The sequence below is a fragment of the Nymphalis io genome, chromosome 8 (genome assembly GCF_905147045.1).
Source record: "Nymphalis io chromosome 8, ilAglIoxx1.1, whole genome shotgun sequence".
Lineage (NCBI taxonomy): Eukaryota > Metazoa > Arthropoda > Insecta > Lepidoptera > Nymphalidae > Nymphalis > Nymphalis io.
Window position 1 is genome coordinate 4,184,463 of NC_065895.1, and position 13,776 is coordinate 4,198,238.

A 13,776-nucleotide genomic window follows, 5' to 3' on the forward strand; every position below is an offset into this window, starting at 1 on the left:
AGGTTTTATAAAGTATAAATAAAAAAGGGGAATTAATATAAATATAATAACCATTATATCCCCCCTATATCAGACAATAGATATAAAAAAGTATATCTTTATATTTATTAAATATTTTTAAAGATCAATATATAAATGGTATCCGAAGCCATAGCATTAGTCCGGTGGCAAGATGTCAAATCTGGACCAGAGTGGTGCAAAACAGAGACTATGAGGCTTTCGGGGAAAGATACTTCTACTCAGCAGTGAGATAAGGAAAATTGAATGCATATAAAGCATATTATAATCAATTAACAATGTACAATAACATATCTAAGATACTAGTCCTAAACATTGCCTTTCATCCGCCATGCTCTACTTAACATCATGACTCCTTGCAAAGCGCACTCAATAGTCCGTTTCACTGATGAAACGGACTTGCAGTAGACAGTAGAATATCTGAATATTCTACTGTTTTCACATGATTTTACAATTTTTTAAATAACTTTCACATTTATAATTATAATGAAAATACCAGAAATTGCACCCATAATCGGCGGTTGCAACTTGTCAAGTGTACCTGATTTGTTGCGTCCGCCACTTATGATAAATGTACATATTCTTATTTTAAAAAGACTCAGTTTCACCGGATTCCCAGTCAACTTTTAATAAGTCAGATCGGGGATTTTATCCCTGGTAACAGAAGTTTTATTATCATAACATCAATACCATTCAACTCCAAAAACTAAATGTTACTTTTTGTTGTTTGAAAATTTAATTTTTTTTTTACTCTTGCTTAATGCCTGTTTTTTTTTATTACGATATTTAATAATGCAGTGGCTTGTGTATAATATCTAAATGTTGAAACATTATATTATGTATTCTATAAAAAAGTAATTAATGTTGTTAATTCATGGTGGGCTTTGTGTAAGCCGTCGAATATATGATGAACAAGTAGAAGCCCGTACCAAATACTCATCATATATTCTACAGCCAAACAGCAATACTTAGTCTTGTTGTATCCTGAATACAAAGGGGAAGGGGGAGTGAGCTAGTGTAACTAAAAGGAACATAACATCTTAGTTCCCAAGGCTGGTGGCGCATGAACAATGTAAGGGACAGTTATTATTTCGTATAGTGCCAGTGTCTGTAGCCTATTTGCAAGTCTGCCTACCTACTATAATACAAAAATAAAAAATATAAAAACGGGTGGGCTAAGGAATCTCCCTTTGAGGAGAATATTTGGAATCGGAACTCATTCATTACTATACCCTCTTTATCATACGTTGCCAATTGACATTGCTGCGCTACCATGATGGCGGACGCGGTCCATAACGTTTCCTATTGCACTATTGCCAATATTTTTGTTTATGGTATTGGTAGGCAGAAAATTGGGTTACCTGATGTTAAGTGGTCACCACTGCCCATAGACATTGGCGATGTAAGCAATATTAAACATTCCATCACCAAGGTGCCACCAACCTAGGGAATAAAGCTGTTATGTTCCTTGTGCCAATAGTTACACTAACTCACTCACCCTTCAAACCGCATCGCACAATTATGTCTGCCGCATAAGTAATCATATAGAAATTTTGTTTACCATCTTCCCAGCCATTACCAATCCTGCCAAGCCGAGCAAAGTTGAAGAAAATAACATGTTAAATTATGTTATATACATGATGTATATTTTTAACAATTCGTTAACATCACGGACTGTATTATTAATCGATGTAGGGCTTTATTTTATTCAAAAATACTAATGACACATTTTGGCCTTAAGTTAAACCTTCACCGCTTCACATTGAAATCTTGCGGTATATTGCAACGATTTTTTTTCTTGCAAGCAATTTCATCTCTTGTAAAACATTCACAATTTAAGGTCGTATAAATGAAAAACAGTAAAAAAAGGTTTTGGCGTTACTAAACCATATTTAAATTGCAATATAATACAAATTACTATGTAATTATCATATATTATTTCTGATATTTTTATGTCTCGGAAGCTAAGTGCCTAAGAACTCCACGTAAACAATGTGTAAATTGTAAACATTGAGTAAGCTATGTAATACATAGTGGAATAAAAAATATAATGGTGGAACGCTGTCTCCTTCCTGGAGGTGGGCGCTAATGGCTGCAACACAGTCTATGACTAATGTAGCTGTTAACAATCACATTTGTTAATGTTAACTTTTTTATGTTCCAATAAATAAATAGTAATAGTAATGTATTTTGAATTGTAGACCCTATATAACCACAGGAGTAAAGACAAATAAACATCTTTGACATTGAATTGCCATGATATATTTGGTCGAGTTGCTTGAATGGTACCATGGATTCGCGAAAAAAAGCAATTTAAATGTCGGCGAAATTTATATCGAAATTTTTGAAGTAAAATTAATGGGGGTATAAGTAATTAAGTGAAAAATCGTTGTATTATAAATATAATAAGACTATCGCACTAGACTATAGCAGACTTGTCAGCAAATCGTATGAAACATGTTAATCTAAGGATCTTTACTCCGTCTTCAATTAGCATCGGATATAATTTCAAGTGCCGAAAACAGCCTGGCTGAGTTCTACAATCAAGTAAGTTTAGCAGGTGTTTCAAGACAAAAAAGCCGTCTCTGGTGATACCCTGGGGGTCCAGCTTTCGCCTATACGAAAAATTAATATTAACTACCATTAAAATCGAAAATATTTTTTGTTTCTCGAAAATATTTTCTCGAAAATATTAATATTTTGTTTATTTGATTAATATTTTATAAGTATAATAAAAAACAGTAGTCGGTGCAGGTGAATAAGTGCGTAGACGTAATTTATTTTATTACATAATGATAAACGAAATATGTAAATAAGCACAGAAACTTTAGCGAATATTTTACACTTAGAATTTAACGACGGTGATAAATTTAAAAATAGCTTGTAAAGTTTTCGCAAATGTATAAATATTAACTGGGATTATATCAGCTGCCAAGAGTTCTATAGGTTTGTGCGCTACCATCAACATCACATATATCATTTTCTTCTCCTTCAAAGCAAACTTCTCCCAACCACAACTGTACACTGCATTAGCGAACATCTCCGAACTATTTATTAATCTCTGACAGAGGAAGCAATACAAAAAGAAAACTAAAAAGCAATATACGAGAACTGGTATGAAAGTTATCCACGCGTATAAAGGAAGGTAGAAGAATAAACAGATGCAGACAGCGTTAGACCCGAAGTTGACACCGAACGGCATGCTATACAACGCTTTGATGTTCTTTATTATGCTCAAAGTCAAAGCGTGACGTCGAATCAATGACGGTAATCGTTGCCTCACAGGTAATTGATTCTCCATATTGTCATTGTTTTCGTCAAAGACTAACATTTCCGCGGATAGCATTTCGTACATAGCTGACGTGTGAGCGATGATGAACAGAAGTAGCCCTTGGTAATTAAGAACAACTGTCATTATAGTAATTTCTTGTGTGAAAAGTATTGCGAGGCAAATCTCACGATTCGGTGACGACGTAAGTGGCTCCAACCCTGGAAGATACATGAAGCAAAATGAATGTGGTTACTTAAGAAATCGACGACAGGAACTTTGTACCAAGGGTGAGCAACAATGATGCAACAGTTTTTAAAATTTTGTATTGCTGTGTTCCTGTTTGGAAATCGCATTAGCTAGTATAACTACAGACTCATGGGACATATTATCAAATATACCATGGTATGCGGCGCATAGAGGGTGTGAAGGTGTTCCTTATTGCATTGCCAACGTCATTGGGTGAGGCGAGTGAGGCGACCAATTTCGAAATGAATTTTAAAGTATAACTTACCGTAGCATAGTGTCATTGAGTAATAATCATTACTGACATCAATTCGATGCGGCAAGTAAATAAACAATGCGTCGAAAAGATTGAATCCGTAGAAAGTGAATAAAATCTTCTTTATAGTCGATAGCAATTTTTCATGTTTCTTCCTCAGAAAATCTGTTGCTCTAGATAACTTATCATTGAGATTCACTTGCTCGAGCACTGTCAGTAGTAATCGTCTAAAACATATTTTCAGCGCACAAAATTATTTTTATTTCTAAGAAGTCATATTATATTATCTATTTCTATTGAAAAAGATGGTTCACCTGTGTAGATGATATGTGCGCAAAAGTAGTACCGAAGCAGCATAATATTAATAAATAATAAATAAATTCCTCCAGACAGATTTTGCGTGCCACAACTGACTTTTAAACAATAGCCATGTGCGCAGGGGACTGTTATATATTTTTCCTTTAAAATCTCAACAAAAACGTAATATCTGTATATTATATCTTATATATAAACCACAACTGTGTGTATAACACTAAAGTATATTCACTTTTTCGTTTATCTCCATACAACCGAAAAGAGATCAAGCGTAGAACGAACATATTATTTACTTGCATTCCGAGGATTGTATCATGCCAATTACCCAAACCTAGCTGATACGGGGACGAACTAGACAGAAAATCCTAAAATCTTTTATTCACTTGACCTAAGTAGATTAGAGACGCGATTAATCGGAAAAAATACACATAGCACATAAATCAACACAAAAACAAGCATAAATTTGACCCAAGGCAAAAAAAAATGATATCATAAGTTTTCTAATTACAATTTGCTTAAATCCATGACATATAATGTATTCATTTACCTCTTCATCAAAAACCAATAGCTACTGTTGGCCGTTAAAATTAGTATAGATATGTTGACGTAACTCTTGACAAAGTCACCAGCGCCCTGCGCAAATTGCATCTGGTACACAACACTGCCCACTCCATACACGTACACTAGGAGCGACAAGTGAACAATCCAGAAGGGGGCTGCCAAAAAAATATCTATATACAGCTACAGAATTCATTCATTGAGTCTACAATTGATAATAGAGTAGAATACTAAATCGTTTTCCCAAAATGCGGAATTCCGAGAACCATATCATAAGCCTCTGTTACGTATCAGTAAATCTTCGGCATGACGACTTACTGATATGACATGTGTGTATGTGAGACGTAGCAGGGTCTGTTTGGTGCTGTTCCTCCTGAATATTATATTATATTTATTCTGAATTCTCCTACATTCTATTCGCTATCTGTATCTGTGTTCGTTGATAAGACCAGCTAATGAGTTCATGATTTAGGATCAACGAGGATTTAAATTTGTCTTTTTTTAATTGATTTCTTAAATATGCAAGTTATATATATATATATATATATATATATATATATGAATAAACGCTTATACTTACCAGATACTTTTTCTTTTAAAATTGAAAAACCAGCTCGATTTGGAAATATATTTACTAGCCATATTATACTTTCCAAATGATTACTATTTAAATTATCTTTAATATTCTTTAAGAAATCTCCGAATTTATCAAAATATTTCATTTCAAAAATGTTACTACTTTATTGTAATCTTGACTACTAAAATGCAGTATGAATGTGATCTTTCAACTTCCACAGAAAATAAAATGTGAAAAATATATATGAATTGAAGTAATCAAACGACAATCTAATACTAACCACATAAGACATCTGGCTTTACTACTTCTAATTTATTTCATTTTTTTAATTCAATATTATGTCCACGTTATGTCCTTTGTCACGCTGGAAAAACGCATTACGCGTTTCCCCCACGGGAACAGTGGGGGGGTATGTGGAACTCGCCGGTGTCCAAGGCGCCGAGTGCGCCACGAACATCGGAATACCCACTAAAAAACCAGCGCTACCCTTTCTGTCTTGACGAGGAGCGCCACGGGATCGCTTACACATGCTACCGTGACGGTCCATGTTATATCCACCAAGCAAACTATTTGAAAATAACTTGTAAACAAACGCTTTTCCCTTCGTTGCATGTACATGTGTAGTTAAGATTATAAAATATTATAATACGAACAAACGAACAAAATGTTGTAGTTGATCAGTCATTAAAAAAATAATAGCGAAGAAAGAACTCTGCAATTAATTTTATTCATCACATATCATTATTCTTCGATGTCCGCCTTTCATCGCACCTTGTGTTTAATATAATTATTAAAATGACATATCGTAAATAATTATACATTCCATATTTCAGTCGTATATCAAACGTTAACATTAAATCCTAAGAACAAGAAATATTACAGTTACTCCCACATTAAAAAAAATAACTAATGCATTTAAAAAAATATTCTGTAAATAAAAATATTTAAGCGAATTTTTCAATTGTTTAATTTGAATTTTAATGATTTTGGTTAGGACTTTATTAAATCTTTATTATCTCTCTCCCTCTTTGTATTATAAAATAGTATAAAGTGGACTGTATTATTTTACATCTAATGGGTGTCCACGGTCCATATATATTTTTTAAAATATTTAATGAATTGTTAAATGTGGAAATCAGTCCCTCAGAGCCTATCTTAGTTTTATACGATGCATAATAATATTTTATTTAAAAAACGCCATCTAGTCAAGTTACTTAATATTACATCTTGACAGTACAAAATGACATGTCGTGAATGAGTTGTATACATTTGACAATAGATGTCGCTAGTCAGAAAACTGTACCAAATTATCAACTACAGAATAGTTATAGATAAAAATTATTCTATGTATTTTCCTTCAATATTATTTTTGGTATAACTTATCATTTAACACTCTGTGATAAATTAGTTACTACCAATAATCGTGTTATTGGAAAATCGATAAGACAAATCATTTTATTATTCTGTAATTAACAATATTTTTGGAATGCGGCATTGAATTCAATTCAGTTCAATTAATTGATGAGAATTGAATTCAATAATACACAACGAACTATATTATATAATAATGACACTAAAAACATATGATATTATAATTTGTGACAACGAATGGGAGCAGTGTGATATAAGTTAATTTTAATTTCTCAATTTATTTCAAACGCAAGTTTCGAGTATATTCTAGAATGTTGCTGAAGTGTGTAGATTTATTTCGTTTAAATCATAATCAATAGGTCAATGGCCTAGGCAAACAATCGTTTGCCTAGGCCATTGACCTGCCTAATTAAAATCAAACTAGTTAATAAAATAATATTATTTCTCTATATATATTTTAATGCGAGAGCTCTGTATGTATCTATAAAGACCTATTCGATAGCCGTCCTCGACACGGATTCCGTCGCGAGATTTTCTACACTACTCTGCTATTAGTCAATTGTGGCGTAGTTTTACGGCGGAGGTGAAATTGGTACTCTTTGATGAGTACTCGCCGTTGAGAAAGCCTTAGTCAATTGCAGAGACTTTTCTTTTTATAAATTATACTTAAATTTATTCGAATTAACAAACTACGAATACAAAATTATATGAGTCAAAAAATAAAAAATGCTCCAACATTGGTTATACAATAAAGGTTAAATATGGGGGATTTCATGCGTAAAAAAGCGACTTCTCATTCATCATCGACTATATCACATCCTGCGTGTACATGATATTGTACTTTGACAATATACGTGTTTTTTTACAAGTTAAATTTTAACTTAACAATTTAATTTATGTTAGTAAGTCAAATCTTGCGGGCTGAATTATCCGACGCTACTCACATCATAGCAAGGCATGAAATCCAGTCTCGCTTCATATCAATCTGGTATCTTCTATAAATATTTAAGAATTCTGCAAACATTTATAATTACTTAAATAAATCCGTATGATTTTACAAAAAAAAAAAAATCTAAATACTTGGTGCTAAAACAGACCAAACTTTTTTTCAATAGGTTATTAAATTTTTTTTATATAAATTAAATAATAAGCCCAATCCTTGACTATAAACGTTTACACAAGTCATAAATGAAAATGTCTGAATCGTTGTCAAGCAATCGGTTTATAACCCAAAGGTTTATACACCAAACACAATTATAATCGATCGTTTTGTATATACCAGCAATAAAATCAGAATATAAACAAAGAACTTTAAGTGGTTACGTGTTTGCCCTATTTTAACCAATCGACGTCACGATCTTTAACTTGATTATAAATATATTTTTTTAAACGTATAAAACCTATTATAGTAAATTAAAAGTATAAAACCTATTATATTATAATATTGTCTGTTACAATATTTTTCGTATCGTAATTTATCGCTATTAATGATAATTATTTTATTCAATTATTTATTATAAACGTGAAAGTAACTCTGTATGTCTGTTACGCTTTCACATGGAAGAACATGGCTCCTTTTTATATATAGTAAAACACGCGGACGAAAACTAGTATGAAATATAAGTTAACCAATCCACCAATAAGTGTCACCAATCCACCGATCTATCCTTCCTTCCAACCACCTACTCGTCAATATTTAATAGAAGATATAAATTAATAACAACAACCATTATTTTTTCTTAATTGGGTATGGAATGGAGAAATGTTTCCTATCAGATTGAACTTAGAGTAGTGAGTATCAAGTTAATTTTGTACAATAGAAACCTTTCTATTTCACAAAGTAAAGTAGTTAAATTTTAATAGTTAAAAAGTATTTCTCAAAAATAATTTTATAAATAAATATATTTTAAATAGAATTTACAACCACGCGATAAAAACGTTGTGGTGGTTTATTTATTTAAAACTTTGCATATAAAATAACACGCAACAGATAAAACTTGTAAAACATTAATATAACCAAGTAAATATTCTTAAAACATTTATTCACATTTAACAAGCATTTCGACATTAATCTCATTATTTTTTGGTTTCAACAGAGTCACAATAAAATAGCTTATCTAAAAATATTCCCAATCATCAAACATAAGAAATATATAATACAATAATAGGTATCTTAGGCTTAAATAGTGATAGTAATTGAAATATGAACAGTCCTTCATTGGTGAAATAAATTAAAGCTAATTATGCCACACTATAAGCCGAGGGCACACGGCTTGCTTCATGTCAGCTGTGCTCCGAACTAACACTTCGTACTCTCCGTATGAACTCTTCCACTTTCTTGTAGGGACTTTGGCATTGACTAGCCTCTATAAGATACGGGCCGTTATTCCTCTCTCGACCCTCAGGAGTATGCCTTCCGCTTGAACCGTCAGTCAGAACATTATTCAAAAATGGTTCTAAATCTGGATTGACTAATTCCGAATTTCTGTCCTCAACCGCTGCCATTTCAGCCTCTCTTTGTCTCAACCAAACGGGAGAGTTCACGTATATTCTCGGTCTTTCTCGTAAAGCGTTACATCTTTCCAAAGCCGGTCGTCTCACTGGCACGGGAGGTCGATATGCAGCTGGTAATGGCACCCCTCGTCCAAACATAGTACATATCAGACCTTTTAACGCCGCCCGAAAATCTTTTAAATGGTAAGCGTATAATAATGGATTTATCGCTGAATTTAGATGGGAAAATATAATACAGAAATAGGTTAAAGGGTTCGGAATATCTAATTCAGGCATGAATGCCTTAATCGCATTTATTGTATAGAGTGGTATCCAACAGATTATGAAGAAGAAGACGATGATAGCCAGGTTTTGAGTCGCTTTGACTTCTCGTTTTTGTGCCGCTCCTAGAACTCTTAGCATTGTTCCGCCCCGACCTTGCCCACCTTCCACAGTTACAACCGCACTCATCTGCAAAATAAATAATATACATTTTAAGACAGAACCAGTCTTTACCCATCCAGTCGATTAAGTTATAAGAAAATGACAGGAAGGAAATCAATACACAAAGTCTGGTTATCCTTGTTCTTTGACGAGCAATATGCAACATGGTAATTTAAGTTCCTACTTAGTTTATAGTCATTGTAGGAGGAAGTCTTCAATGAAATCATTCGTACTGGATATAATTTATATTGTAGAGAAGGGTTTCGTTAGTTTTATCTTTTAAGGATTCTGAAACCATGCAATCGTGACATATAACTTCGTCGTAAAGAAAACATTATAAAATATTTAATTATACAAGTATTTGCGGTGTTTGTAATAAGATGAAATCTTGAAAATATGAATTGCTTCAAGGTCAAGTAGTAATATGACGTATAGAAAGTAGATGGATTTGATCAGATAAATATACTATGTTTTTTAAAAGGTAAGAAGCGGCTATGTATTGATACATGAGGAAATCTGTCCCCTTTCACGCAACATTTACTTCTATTTGCTCAAAACAGATTTGGATTTATATAAATAATGTCTGTTCAAACAATGTGGGTATTTGTAAACGGGGTTGATATAAATAGGTAGTTATTGGTTATTACCAATAGTACAAAAAATTAATATCAAGCCACAGCATATTTTGAATACGTATCAGACATTTACTTTTATCGAGACTTTAACAAAAAAAAGTTTTGAATATAAAAAATAACGGTAGTGGTTGATGCCTGGAGAAAGTTGTTTTTCCACAGTTACGCAGTAGTTTTCTCTTTTATTGGATGCGCATGCGAAGATGAAGATAACGAAAGTCTTATTGCACCTAATTATTAGTACAATTAAGACATTAAATTCGATTAAAGTAATTAAATTTTAATTCACAATATTTAACAGGTTAAACAAAAATAGAATATCGACTACATCTCGTACTATATAATAAAAATAAATATGTGCTGTAATTGGACATAAATTATTTTAAAAAATAATAATATTTTTTTTAATCTATGAATTGTGAGATTTCTGTTGTTATGTATCACTAAACACAGCTTAAAATTTAGCTGTTTAGTATAGGTTAAAGGTAGGCATAGCCTCACTTAATAAACACGTTCTTAAATACTCTATAAATTAATTGATAAAATGTACTTAATACATTGACACAATTTTAGCGTTCAATATCCAGCCCTAGATTATGTCTTTTTTTTATCTTCAGTCTTATCTTAGAATAACAAAAAAACTGACCTACTTCACAAAAGTAACATATTAACAACATATATATAGCAAATATAAAATAAATTTCAATCGACATAATGTTAATTTTTGTTCTAAAACGACACATATAGTATATACTAAGGTCATATACGTAATGGGCCATTTTCAAGTAACAACCGAAAATACGATCCGCGCTGTGACGTCAAACTTGGGAATGATGAAACAAGATATTTTACTGCGAAACAGATGACAACGGCGCTTAAACATTTTGCTAACTATTGTCCGCATCATTATCGCATTTTAGTCATTCTAATGAAGTCGTCATTATAATTAATGAGATTAATCTAACCGCATTGTAATTCATTCAAATGAACCCAGACTTATGAATGAGACATAATTCTATCGTACTAATGTTTTAAAGGGAGTTTTATATTAGAATTGCCTTATGTGATTATATTTGAACCAACTTTCGTGATTTATCGATTAGGCTAACCTCGAGTGTTGTGTAATTTAAAATTTGTGAGAAACGTTCTTTAACTCAAACACACACAGACTGTACACGCACGCATGCACACACAAATAAATAGCTCCAAGTAATTATATTTTGCAAAAAGAGGAGAGAGATGCTTTGGAATTGGCTTCCTAATTGCAACCTGTCTCTCGAAAGACCCCTGGTCTACCTAAAAAGACTTCTCTTGGAATCCAGGGTATTAATCAAAGGTTAGGAAACATACAAGCCAACCTTAAGTTCCACTATAATTCCAATATATTTCGACCATCATCATCGTCACACATACTTCACATAGGTACAAACCGCTGAGTGATACAAAGTCATCAAATTACCCAAACAAATGACAAAACGATGTAATAACAATTGCGTGACAAATATTTATTTGTAGCCACGAAACCCTGGATATATCTGGTATCTATAAATCTTGCAATGGATATCGTCAAGGATAGGATAAAAATAGGACTAAGATAAATAACATTGACATAAATACTGACGAGCCAATGTAATTACGTAAACAGGCAAAATAATGAGATACAAGCTTTAAGATCCCATATTTGGCATTGGTGGTGTAAAGATATCTATAGACGAAAGTGAAAATTTCTCATCCTAAAATAAATAAATAATATAAAACTGATCAATACTGAGACATAATTCGATGTTAATTGGGGCAAACCTTACAGCTGTGGGGTTATTAGATTTAACAAGAAAACAATGATAAATAAAGAAGCCGAGAAGGCCCAGTGGTAAGAACGCGATAATCTTAACCGATGATTGTAGGTACAAACCCGAGCAAGCACCTCTGAATTTTCATGTGCTTAATTTGTGATTATAATTCATCTCTTGTTTGACGGTGAAGGGAAACCTGCATGTGTCTAATTTCACTAAAATTCTGCCACATGTGTATTCCACCAACCCGCATTGGAGCAGCGTGGTGGAATAAGCTCCAAAAACCTTCTCCTCAAAAAGGGAGAGGAGGCTTTAGCCCAGCAGTGGGATATTCACAGGCTGTTAATGTAATGACAAATAAAAAAATACAATATTGACTTTGAATTTGTAACGGAGAGAACTGTCAATATTACAAAACCAAAACATATAAGAGAAATCTGTGTAAATAGAAATAATTATTGCCAAAAACAATGCGTATGGAAGTCGCTGTCATGGGTCCGATTTATGACTCTACTTTATAAGGGTCACAGTGATCTCGTCTGTATTTGTTTTTATGATTATTTCGTATAACTGAACGTATCTTATTCTGCCTTGGATATCTTGAAGACAAATGATACAATCTATGAAAAAAATATGGCTGATACCGGAATACATTGAACTTACGTACGACGTAGTCTTAATATCTAAGCTATATTATCAGAGGTGGAGGAGGTTACATGTGTGTGAGTAAGTGTGCAAGAAACAAAACATAAATTCATTGACAGCTGATTGCCAATTTAAAACTTGTTCTTGTTGACTTCACACAATTTCAATGTTTTTGATCAGAGGTTACTCACCATAAAGTACTATTTGTTTACCTGTCATTTGATTTCAATAATAAAAAAAAATACGGGTAAAAAGATTTTTACACACAAATATTTTGATACCTATTTAATGAAATTACCATATTTAATACTGTACTTGACGAGATATATATCGTAAAATTCGTAAGTAACATTAAAAACCTTTGATGTGAGGTATCCGTATTACAAATGGAATAATGGAATTTAGTATTATGTAATCGCAGCGAGCGTTATTATTTCTCTATTTATAAATAAAGAAGGTATTTCTTGATAAAAATGAAATTGTATTTTGTATAAATAAAGTTTTACGATCGTGTATTTTACGTTAGGTTACCTAGATATCTATAGCACCAATACAAAATGAAAACTAGTGAAAAGGAATGCGAGGTTATCAATCTTTGTCAACATTATGACACACGCAGCAGACAAAAACATGATGAATCGTGTAAAAAATCTTGAAAGGGTAAATGGGAATTGCTCGCTTCTGACGTAAAGATGGTTTATCGATAATTGACTTAAGTATTAGTTGGTCATGAGTCATGGCCCTGTTATATTATCTCTTTGAATTCTGTTAATAGTAAAAAAATATTTTACAAATATCGTTAATAAATTCCATTGTGTTGTATAGTCTTTTGCCTTGTTTATTCAAAAATACACTATTTACGTGTTGCCTCGTTGGTCTCGTGGCTTGATGTAACTGCGGCCTTGTAAGGCTTTGATGTATCAAGGCAATATACAAGCATTTATAATTTTAAAAGACAAAAAATTAAATAAATAAAATTACAACTTATTATTAACTGCCTCGTTGTCGTCGTCTAGTGGCTACATGTAGAGCCGCCGGAGGTCCTGGGTTTAAATCCCAGATCGGACCAATAAAACTTTATTAGGTTTTTCTGTCAGCAAATTCTCAGTAGCCGACCGGAGTCTGGAAGTCAGAAGTGTGTACACTCCCGTGCCTCAGAA

The 13,776-nt window shown here is 32.6% G+C and overlaps 2 protein-coding genes across 2 annotated transcripts in view; both read right to left on the bottom strand.

The window, feature by feature from the left end:
* Positions 1–2,863: 2,863 nt before the first annotated feature.
* LOC126770388 (odorant receptor 10a-like) lies at positions 2,864–5,383 on the bottom strand. The gene is made up of 4 exons (XM_050489786.1): positions 5,242–5,383; positions 4,651–4,819; positions 3,801–4,015; positions 2,864–3,507 (listed from the first exon to the last, which is right to left on the bottom strand). Exons 1-4 carry the CDS (start codon positions 5,381–5,383, stop codon positions 2,864–2,866), a joined length of 1,170 nt encoding a protein of 389 aa, XP_050345743.1.
* Positions 5,384–8,632: 3,249 nt separating this feature from the next.
* Positions 8,633–13,776, bottom strand: part of LOC126769843 (adenosine receptor A3) — a 65,044-nt gene continuing 59,900 nt past the window's right edge. Inside the window, exon 3 of the mRNA XM_050488744.1 lies at positions 8,633–9,573. Coding sequence (XP_050344701.1) covers positions 8,893–9,573 — 681 coding nt within the window. The 3' untranslated portion in view covers positions 8,633–8,892. The remainder of the gene's footprint in view (positions 9,574–13,776) is intronic.